Source organism: Leptopilina heterotoma, unplaced genomic scaffold, assembly GCF_015476425.1.
Source record: "Leptopilina heterotoma isolate Lh14 unplaced genomic scaffold, ASM1547642v1 Lhet_31, whole genome shotgun sequence".
NCBI lineage: Eukaryota > Metazoa > Arthropoda > Insecta > Hymenoptera > Figitidae > Leptopilina > Leptopilina heterotoma.
In genome coordinates this window covers 888697-900240 of record NW_025111011.1, presented here as the reverse complement: position 1 = coordinate 900240, position 11544 = coordinate 888697, and the positions used below count along the sequence as shown (strand labels likewise).

At 23.9% G+C, this 11544-nt stretch overlaps 2 protein-coding genes across 2 annotated transcripts; both read left to right on the top strand.

Moving 5' to 3' along the window:
* The first annotated feature begins 730 nt into the window (after positions 1 to 730).
* Positions 731 to 10273, top strand: LOC122504691 (ATP-dependent RNA helicase DDX51). The gene is made up of 6 exons (XM_043615900.1): positions 731 to 1033; positions 1133 to 1953; positions 5047 to 5274; positions 8409 to 8622; positions 8846 to 9301; positions 9557 to 10273. The coding sequence occupies exons 1-6, from the start codon at positions 1011 to 1013 to the stop codon at positions 9918 to 9920; spliced, it is 2106 nt and encodes a 701-aa protein (XP_043471835.1). The 5' UTR covers positions 731 to 1010; the 3' UTR covers positions 9921 to 10273.
* LOC122504692 (piggyBac transposable element-derived protein 3-like) lies at positions 5456 to 8097 on the top strand. The gene is made up of 2 exons (XM_043615901.1): positions 5456 to 5874; positions 6213 to 8097. Exons 1-2 carry the CDS (start codon positions 5854 to 5856, stop codon positions 8025 to 8027), a joined length of 1836 nt encoding a protein of 611 aa, XP_043471836.1. The 5' UTR covers positions 5456 to 5853; the 3' UTR covers positions 8028 to 8097.
* Positions 10274 to 11544: the final 1271 nt, after the last annotated feature.

The window sequence follows — 11544 nt, the reverse complement described above, 5'->3', positions numbered from 1 at the left end:
AAAATTAGTTTATTGTTATTAATGAATTTTTATTTGTTTTCTGTTTCAGGATCACATTTCAATTAAAAAAAGGAATTTTTATTTTTAAAAAAAGTTATTAGAGTCTGTGCGCGTTTTAAAATCGTTACGAAACTTGAATGGATTTTGATTACGCAGGAAATTTATTTTTATTCCAGGTATGTGTCTTTGGTAATCCTATATAGGTAAAAAATTGGTAAAAAGATCACAGGAACTTTATAAATTATGCAATATATGCATAATTATAAAAAATTAATAAAATAAATAATTATTTTATTAAAATTATTATATTAAATTATACAACTGATTCATAAATTATCACTAAAGTGAAACAATTTTTTTCACAGAAGAACAAATATTTATTTTGATTTTTAACTGATAAAATTAATATTCATATGAAATTGTTTTTCACAAATGAATAAATTTTCATATTTAAATATTTTTTATTATTGTAATTATAAATTAAATTAACAAATTGCTATTGCAAAAACAAATTGACATTTAATATAGCAAAAAAAAGAAGCAAACATTTTATTACATGTGCGATAAGAGGAAATATTTAGAAGAATATTTAATATTTATTTACTTATTTATTTAAACTTATGTAAAAATATTTAAAATTAAGATATTTATAAATTCCTCTAGAAAGTTTTTTTTAAATCATCCGCAAATTTGTCGCGACGCACGCGTAATTACGTGATTTCAGTTTCGAACAGCTGACGATTCTAACCTAAAAATTTTCACGTGGTTCTTAAGCACGTTTATTAAAAACAAGAACCAAATTTGCTAAATAAATAGTTTTTGTTGTATTTAGGAAGTGAATAAGTGCATTTTGTGATTTTAAAATAGTTGAAACAAAATGTAAGAACATTTTGTATTTAAAAGTTGTGTTAAAAACAGAAATAAACAATACTGTTGATAGTTGTTGACAGTAGAGTGACAAAAACAAAGTGCATTTCTATATTAGAAATAAAACAAGAAAATAAAGAAAAATGAGTCTCTTCGTCATTAACAGGTACGTAAATTCATGATATTTATAAAATTTTATTACAATTCACTTTTAATTTATTTGATTTATTTCACAAAAATAATAATTTTAATAATTATTTTGTAGATATTTAGGAGAAGACAATGAGCAGCCGGTAGTTTCAGAGGAAAATCATCTTGAAGCTCTAAAAAAGAGAATCAAAGAACAAAAGAGAGAAAAGAAAATTGTAACTTCTGAAATTCCTCCCAATGAATCTGAAGAAACAGAAAGGACTTCAAAGAAAAAGAAAAAAAAGAAGAAGAATAAAAATGATTCTGAACTGAATGGTTCCTTAACTTATGATGAAACAAATAAATTTTCAAATGAAGTTTCTAAAAAGAAGAAATCTAGTCAAGATTCTTTAATGGAAATCGAAAAGGAAGATATTTCCCCAGAGTTAAATAATCTACACTTGAACGAATTAGATGAAAATAATTTAAAAATGGAACAAGACGATTCAGCAAGTGAAGAAAAAAATGACAGAACAGAAATTCAATTGTCAAAAACAGCAATCAAGAAAAAGAAAAAGAAGCAAAAAAATAAAAATATCTCCAACGAAGAATTAACTGATTTAAATGCAAAAAATGATAAATCGGATGTTAATTTAGATTTTACTATTTTAAATGCAGGAAAGCAGACGAAAGGTGAAACTGTGAGGAGAGTTTTGCCTGAATGGTTATCGAATCCAGAAGTTGTTTCATCTAATTTAAATAGCGGTCCCTCCTTGGATGAAATAGCCGAAAATGGACAATTGGATTTAAAGATAATCGAAAATCTCAGGAGTCAAGGATTCACGAAACTTTTTCCAGTACAAGTTCGATTATTGTCTTGGCTATTGCAATGCAATGAAAATAGAAAGAAAGGATTCTGGTCAAGAGACACTTGTGTTTCTGCCCCCACAGGAAGTGGTAATTACAATTTATCATTCAATTTAGAAGATTAATTTTTATTCTAAACTAAAAACGAAATTAATTCTTTATAGAGATAATTTTTACTTTCAAATTTAATTGTAAATAGAATTAATTTTTATTCTTAAAATTAATTCTAAACTAAAACCAATTATAAACAAACAACGAAATTAATTTAGTATAAAATTAATTTTTATTCTCAAATTTAATTTCTTATAAAATTAATTATTATTCTTGAAATTAATTCTATAAGACATTACATTTGAAAATAAAGATTAACTTTGAAAGGAAGTAATTTTAAAAATAAAAATAAATTTTTAAGGAATTAATTAAATTTTCCCAAAAGAAAATATTATTTCTTATTTTCAAATATAATTCCTTGTAGAATTAATTTTATTCTTCAAATAAATTTTAAACTAATAAAAATTCAAAACTGAAAAAAAATAATTCCTTATAAATAAGGTAATTTTTATTAGAATGAAATTTGGAAATAAAAATTAACTTTATAAGGAATTAATTTAAAAATCAAAATTCTATGATGAATTAAATTGGAAAATAAAGATTAGCTTTAAAAGGAATTCATTTTGATAATAAAAATTAACTTTATAAGGAATTGATTAAATTTTTTGATTGAAAACTAATTTTTGTTCTTAAAATTAATTCTAAACGAAATTAATTCATTAAAAATTTATTTTTAATTTTAATTCCATATAAATTTTATTTTAAGAATAAAAATTAATTCTATTTAATTCTTCTTTGCTTCTAAGAAATTAAATTTGAAAATATTGATTAACTTTGAATCGATTGATTTTGAAAATAAAAATTACTTTATAAGGAATTTATCAAAGTTTCCAATTGAAAATATTAATTATTATTTTTAGAATAAATTTTTTATAAAGTAAATTTTATTTTTTTCTTGTATTTTTAGTTTTTATTCTTAAAATTAATTCCGTATGGAATTAAATTTGAAAATAAAAAATTAACTTTATAAGGAATTAATTAAATTTTCCAATTAAAAATTAGTTTCCTATAATTTTAATTTTCAAATATAATTCCTTACAGAATTATTTATTTTATTATATTTGTATTATATTTTTTTTACATATTATTTATTTTCAAAATTGATTTCTTTTCAAAACCTGTAAAAGTCAGGGAATTTTGATTGGAATCCTGGAAAATTATTGTTTTCTAAAGTTATTGTGCTTATTCTTGTAAACTAATTTTTCTTTAATTCAATTTTCTTAATTCAATTTTAAAAGAGTTGCCTTTACAATTTTTCTTCGCAATAATTCAATTATTTTCATAAATAATCAAAAAATTTATAGATTTACAATTATTTTCATAAATAATAAAACTCATCGCCAAATTTCAATTATTTTTAATACAATTTTAATGGAATTTCTCGAAAAATGTATAATTATTCTTAAAAATTTTATTGAAATTCATCAAAGAAATTCAATTATTTTGAAAAGTTTAAAAAATTTATCGTCAAAATTTAAATTATCTTTATAAATATTAAAATTTTTCACCAAAATTCAATTATTTTCAAAAATTTTAATGAAATTCTTTTTAACAAATTCAATTTTTTTCAAAAATTCTCCTCCAGTCAATGATTTTCAATATCTAATCTACTATTTTAATAAAATTTTCCAAAAGAAATGAATTATTTAAAAAAATTTTTATAATTTTCTTCGCAATAATTCTATTATTTTCAAAAATATTCAATTTATGTTTACAGAGATTCAATTATTTTTATAATTATGTAATACAATTTTTTACAGGGATTCAATTATTATTTTCGTAGATGATAAAACTCATTGCGGAATTTCAATTATTTTTTAATACAATTTTAATCGAATTCCTCGAAAAATGTGATTATTCTTAAAATTTTATTAAAATTCGTCAAAATAATGCAATTATTTAAAAATTTGTTAATAAAATTCTTTATGAGAATTCAATTTTGAGAAACATTCAATTGTTCAATAAATTATTTATTTTTGTATTCTTAGCAGAAATTCAATTATGGTCAAAAGTTTAAAAAAAGTTGTAGGCAAAATTTCAATTATTTTTATAAATATTAAAATTTTTCTCTAAAATTCAATTATTTTCAAAAATTTTAATAAAATCTTGGCAATATTTCAATTATTTAAAAAAATTTCAATAAAATTCTTGACAAAATTTCAATTATTTTCAAAAACTTTTCTCAATTCAATGAAATTTTTTTACAGAGATTCAATTATTTTTAATACATTTTTAATCTTATTTCTCGAAAAATGAAATTTTTCTTAAAAATTTTATTGAAATTCGTCAAAAGAATTTTAATTACCTATTTAAAAATTTGTTGATAAAATTCTTTAAATGAGAGTTTAATTTTAAAAAACATTCAATTCTTCAATAAATTATTTTTTTTTGTATTTGAATAATTGAATTGTCGTAGAATTTTCTAATTATAATTGATTCAAATATGAATTTCGGTTAAAAGTTTAGATAATAATTGAGTTTTGAAAAGATTTCAAATTATAATCTTTGAATGTTTGAATTTTTCATACTTTTAACTTAAAATTATGTAGATTTAATTTTTTTGTAAAAGTTGAATTGTATTTTTTTGAAGTTATTTAAAGTTTTTATTTTCTAATATATATTTGATTGAAGAGTTTCCGAATACCTGAATAATCGATGAAATTTCGTAAAATTGAATTGTAAACAAAAGGATTTGAAAATGTTGAAAGAAATTTTTCAGAAATTATTAATAATAATTAATTTAAAGAAGAATTTTAGTTAAAAATTGTGGAAAAAAATAATTGAATTAAAATAATGAAAGTAATTTTGAATAAGTTACAGCAACAATATTCTTATAATAATAGGTATAAAATGATGATTTTATCAGTCCAACATTTTTAATTTATAACATTTTTAATTTCAAAAAGGTTTGAATTAAAAATTTTGTAAAATATAAATGTAGTTTTAAAAAACTGGAAAAATTCCGTTTTTTAACCTGGAAAAGTCAGGGAATTTGAAATGAGTAAAAGCGTGGCAACCCTGACAGTTTATTTAATTAATTCTCATTTAACAATTTTTCTTTTTTTCTTTCAGGTAAAACATTGGCTTACGTTTTGCCGATAGTGGAAATATTAAGGACACGATTCATAAGAAAAATTCGCTGTCTAATTGTATTGCCTGTGCAAGAATTAGCATTACAGGTGTTTAAAGTCATTGAAAAGTATGTGAATAATTTATCATTCGAACACACACGCTTAAAAGTTGGTTTAGTTTCTGGAGCTGCTTCTTTTGAAAAAGAACAGGAAGCACTAATTTCTAGAGGTAATCAATCAAATTAAAAAAAATCAAAATAATAGCAAAGAATTCGCAAAATTTAATTTAAATATTTTTAATTTAAATGTTAAGAATAAATATAAGAAAAAAATTAAAATTAACGTATAAAAATAATACAATTACTTGGATTAATTTAACCTTTAAAGTGCTATGCCGGTCTGACAGACCGCTATTAAAATTTTCTTTGCTTGTAACTTTTTTTCAAAGTATAATAAGAACTCGGACTTTTTAGTAGCTTCATATTTTATGAAAATCTGTTAGGAGACAACTTTTTCAAAAATTTTTATTCGTTAAATTTTGTAATATAAATAAATATTTGAAGTATAGCGGTCTGTGAGACCGGGGTTAGCTTTAAGTGAAAGTATATTCCCATGAGTAACGTCTGCGCAACTTGACGCGCAGCTAGTTCTACTGACAGTTCTCATAGACTGTATTTATTGTTTTGATGTTTTCGTGAATAGTGATATTGTAAAAATGTGATAATAATGTAAATTTGTAATTATTTATAAAAAATATTTATTAAATAATAATATTTATTAAATTGCTATTGAAGGAATTATTGTCAATATGTCACGGAAGAGTTCAAAGGTAAGTTTATTATGTTTTTCAAGTAAAACCAGAAAAGTATTTTGAAACAAAATTTATTTTATATTGTGATTAGCTAAGATAAAACATTTTATGAACATATCTTTATATGATTCTTTAAATTTGTTTTTTTTTAATCTTGATTTAATGAGTTGAATTTCTTTAGGTTATAATTAAAAAAATCTCCCAATGTTTTGATTTTGTATTTTAGGTTATGTTGACGAGAAAAAATTTTTGTTTCAACAGATTTATAAATAATTATTTGTGATCACATTTTTCTTAAATTATAATTTACTTAGTGTTGTGAAATTAAATACTGAATGATAAAATTAATATTGCAGGTGAAAAATTCTCGAAAAGTTTTAGAGTCAAGTGTTGAGGAATTCAGTGATAATCAGAGTGATGATTTTGACTCTGATTCTGATGTCGACTATGTTATAGAATCAGAACACAATTCCGACACTGAAGAAGAAGTCGATACAGAAGATGAAGAAGAAGAAGAGGAAAAAGCCCCTGGAGGTTATTTCGGTAAAGGGAAAAATTGTGATTATTATTGGAGTGCTGAAAAACCAAATTCGAAAAAAAGAATGCCTCAACATAACATTATTTTGAAACTTCCAACTTTGAAATCATCGGCTTTGGAATTAGGCGAGACTCCAGATTGTTTGAAAGTATGGGAATTATTTTTCGACAAAGATATTATTGAGAAAATTGTCCTTTATACAAATCAAAAGCTAAATAGCGTAAACGAACGTTTATCTCGAAATTCTCGAGATCCTGATAAATTTAAAGTTCCTACCTATTTGAAAGAGACTTCTGTCGTTGAAATTAGAGCTTTTTTTGGACTTCTTCTTCTAACATCTATTTATGGTTCTGCTCATGAGAATGTAGAGTCTCTGTTTTCTACTGATTGCTTAGGACGACCGATTTTCAGTGCTACAATGTCTTCTCGAAGATTTAAAAGTTTATCGACCTATTTACGTTTCGATGATTCAACAACTCGTTCCGACAGAAAAAAGATTGATCGAACAGCTGCAATTTCGGAAATTTTCCAAAACATCATTGATAATTGTCAAAAAGTATACAATGTCGGAGCTTATGCTTGCATAGATGAAATGTTAGTAGCTTTTCGGGGCAGATGTTCATTTAGAATCTATATGCCAAATAAGCCTGCGAAATACGGAGTAAAAATCATGTGTCTCACTGATGCTCGGAATTCGTATTTGTACAATGCTTACATTTACTGTGGAAAAAATAGTGATTCACAAGGCTTGACTCCTGAAGAACAAAAATTTCTAAAACCAACTCAATCTGTTTTGCGTCTCAGTAAGCCTCTGTATAAATCGAACCGTAATGTAACTGCAGACAATTGGTTTTCATCCGTCGAAGTCGTTCAAGAACTCAAGAAAAATGGACTAACGTACGTGGGAACTATAAAAAAAAATAAAAAAGAGATACCAAAAGAATTTCTTCCTTCTAAAACCAGACAAGTTAATTCATCTTTTCTTGGACATTCAAAAGATGGAGTTTTGTTATCTTTTGTACCAAAAAAAAACAAAGCTGTTTTGATCATTTCCTCGATGCATTCATTTGCTGATGCTGATCAAAATAACAATGGTCTTCCAGAAATGATCTCTTTTTATAATTTGACAAAAGGGGGAGTTGATTCTATGGACCTGAAATGTGCAATTTATCAATCGAGCAGGCGTACGAGACGTTGGCCAATGGCAGTTTTTTTTAGATTGTTAGATATAAGTGTGACAAATGCATTTATTCTCTACAAATGTTATAAAAATGCGTCTGAATTAAGTCGTCGAAAATTTATAACAAATGTAGCAATGGATTTAATTCTTCCTCATATTAACTGCAGAAAAAAAGATAATTTGCCAAGAAAAGTTAAAAATATGATTAACATCTCTCTCAAGACTGAAACTTCAATAAAGGATTCGGAATTAAGTGATAAATTGAATGCTGGTAGAAAAACTTGCATTCTCTGTGATTACAAGTTAAAACGCAAAACTGCTTACAAATGTGCTGAATGTGATTCACCTGTTTGTCTACAATGTTCTTTAAAAGTTTGCGTGTATTGTTTAAAAGGAACACCTAACTGTACGCTTAATAATTCCCAGAATGACAGCGATAACAGTTCATGCTAAAAAAAACCAGTTAATTCTCGGATATATTAATATAATTAATATTTTTTAATATTTTATTAGTGGTAACTTAGTACTGTGATTTGTAATTTATTGCAATTATTTAATGTAAATATTTAATTGTAAAAGATATTTATACAAAAAATTAAATAAACAGTATTGTAACTTACGTAAAAATAAAAAAAACTAAATCAAAATAATATAGAAATGACTTTTTTTGTTAAAAAATAAAAAATATTTATAATAGTTGTCTTTTAAAAATTATAAATGACTAAAAAACTGTCGAAAGGGAATAGCGGTCTGACAGACCGGGGTTAGCACTGGGCGTGATTTTTCAACACTTAGCACTTTAAAGGTTAATTGATTTTATTTTTTACCTTACAGATAGCAAAGGCAACTTTACCAGTAGAATTGATATTCTAGTCGCGACACCCCGACGATTAATAGACCACATTCACAAAACTTCTGGATTTTCCTTGAATGATTTACAATTTTTAGTAATTGATGAAGCTGATAGGGAAACTTTTGATTGGCTTCAACAACTTCCAGCTCCTCATTCTAAAGCTCCAACTCTCACACTTAATAATATGCTGAATAAGTACGTAATTAGAATAAAATACTTTTTCTATTTTCTCTTTTTCGATTTTTCTTTTCGAATAATAATTGAGCAGTAATTAAATATCAATTTAATTTTAATTAAATATTAATTAAATATTAAAATATTAATAAAATATATTTTAATTATTGTATTATTAAATACATTAAAATTAAATCCTTATTTCGTAAAATTTTTATTAATTTTTCTCGATTTTTGTTTCCAGTCCGATTCCAGCGCAAAAATTACTCTTCAGTGCAACATTGTCGCAGGATCCTGAGAAATTAAGTAGATTAGGATTGTTTCATCCCATTTTATATACGACAGCAGTGGTGAAAAGTCGAGACGACGATGTGAATTTAGATAAGGAATTTGTCAATAATGAAAAAGAAGAAGGTGATGTTGGACGTTTCACGAGTCCAAATGAATTAACGATAAAGGCAATTCAATGTGAAGAGGAATTTAAACCAGTTGCTGTTTATCATCTTTTGAAAAAAATTGATCACAAACTTGAGAAATCGCTTATATTCACAAATTCCTGTAATGCAGCGCATCGTCTCACGCTACTTTTAAAATCAATCTTAAGCGAGAAGAATTTATCAATTGCCGAATTATCCGGTCAAATGACATCGAAAAATAGAGAGCAAGCTTATCAAAAATTCCTCAGGGGAGAAACACGAATGTAAGAGAAATTTTACAAAATTTTCGATTTTGCAAACTTTACATTTTTTTATTGAAAATTAAGATTTTCAATTAATATACAATTAATTTATTTTATAAAATATTTTTTATTCTTTTTTATTTATATTCATTATATTTATTTATTTTACTTTATAAAAAATTTATATTTTATGAAAAATACTTGTTTTTTTGTAAATTTTTTTTAAATTATTAGACAAGATGAATTATAATTAATATTTATTTTTTCCATTTGTAGATTAATTTGTTCGGACGTTTTGGCTCGTGGTGTTGACATTCCTGGAATTAAATTAGTCATTTCGTACGATCCACCAAAGCACATGAGGGCTTTTATTCACAGAGCGGGTAGAACCGGTCGAGCTGGAATTCCAGGCACTGCTGTTTTTCTTTTAATACCGAGGCAAATTTCAATGTTTAAAAAATTATTCACATCAGCGAAAAGAACAATACCGAAAATCAAAGAAAAAGATTTTACATCCTTAGCTGAGAAAGTTAATTACAATAGTCATATAGAAAATTTGAAAGATTCTTTAGAAAAAGAACGAAACAAAAATGGAGAAAAGCGAAGATCTATGAAAAAATTGGAAGAAAAAAAGAAATAAAAAGGAAGAAATTAAAATTGAATATTTTGAAAAAAGTGTATATATATTTTTGTATAAAAATTTTTTTTACCTGAGATTTTTTTTATTAAGTGAAGAAGGATTGTGCGGAAAATTTATAAGGATTCTGGAGGGAAAAAATTTAGATAATTGTTGGTTTAACATCGATAATAACATTTTATTGTCTGGAGTTAATATAGTACACTGCCTTCCACTTCATAAAACATTTTTTTTTTATTTTTCATTAATTTTTTTTTACCCTTCAACGAGAAATTGTGCGTTCGTTTTGACAATTTCCAAGAATAATTATTCGCAATCATTGCAATTTATAATAAATATTTCTTTTCATTAACGAATGTAAGCGCCAATTTTTTAATTTTATTTGAAAAATTTAAAAGTAAAATACTTAGACATTTCTTTTATTTAACTAATGATAAAGTATTCGATAAATTTAATTATAAACGGGATTTAATTCGTAGTAACAATTTTTTAATTTTTCAGTCATTTTTCTTAATTTTTTGATTTTCAGTGTTTTACATTTATTTTTAATTCAATTTTTCATTTATTTATCGAATTCCTAATATTCAGACTTATCAATAATTATTATTAATTATAAATTAATAATAAATTGAAATTGATTTAATTTCTAATGTTCGGACTGTTATCAATAATTATTGTTAATTGAAGGCTTGAATGCTATAATTATTAAATAAATTGATACCTATAATTAATTATAATAATTAAAAATAAATTTTAGAAAATTAGATAATTTTTAATTATATGAAAAAATAAAAAAAATTGTTTTAATATTTAGAAATATCTCAAATTTTAATTATACATTTGAGAAGTATTAAATATTTGAAATTTGAAACAAAGAGAAAATTATGAAAATTGATAAAAGTAAATTATTTATTATTTCATGAATTACTATAAATAGTGAAACTAATTGAGGCCTTGGATCCAATAACTCGCCCGACGCTCGGAGGAACGCGTAACTGCCAGTCAGTGAGCAGTGAGCGCCTCTGGGCCACTCACTGCTACCCGACTGGTATTAGCGCGTGCCTTCGAGCGTCGGGCGAGTTATTGGATCCAAGGCCTCAATTAAATATAAAATTCTATTCCAATAATCAAAAAATTAATTTAAATTTAATTTAATTTTAAATGATTTAAATTGAAATAAGTAAAAGAAATACATTTTTTCAAATCCGAACATTAGGAAAAATTAAAATCTGAAACCAGGTCTAAATTAAAGTTTAATGAAAAATATATTTTTTAAAATTCGGTTTTATTAAATTTGTCGTATTGAAAATTCGGACTTCTGAGATTGAATTTTTTATTTTATTGATTTTTTTCTATACTTATATTTATTGAATTCTTGTTTAATTGGATTTTATTAAAATTCAATTCAATTTATAATTTTATACAATTAAATTTTATTAAAATTTAATTCAATTTAAATAATTGAATTTTATTAAAATTCAATGAAATTCAATAACATTTTTTAAATGAAGATTTTTCAAATTTAATAAAATCCAAAAATACACTGCGACATAAATCCCTGTAATTAAAAAGAATTATAATCATATATGTAAATTATTTCGAAAATTTACAGCTTATAATTTTTTTT

Bases quoted from the DNA above. Each gene is read 5' to 3' on its own strand.
- LOC122504691 (XM_043615900.1), top strand. From the start codon at position 1,011: ATGAGTCTCTTCGTCATTAACAG. The intron at 1,954-5,046 runs GTAATTACAATT...TTTTTCTTTCAG, and splicing joins TTCTGCCCCCACAGGAAGTG to GTAAAACATTGGCTTACGTT. The intron at 8,623-8,845 runs GTACGTAATTAG...TTTTGTTTCCAG, and splicing joins CTTAATAATATGCTGAATAA to TCCGATTCCAGCGCAAAAAT.
- LOC122504692 (XM_043615901.1), top strand. From the start codon at position 5,854: ATGTCACGGAAGAGTTCAAAG. The intron at 5,875-6,212 runs GTAAGTTTATTA...TTAATATTGCAG, and splicing joins TGTCACGGAAGAGTTCAAAG to GTGAAAAATTCTCGAAAAGT.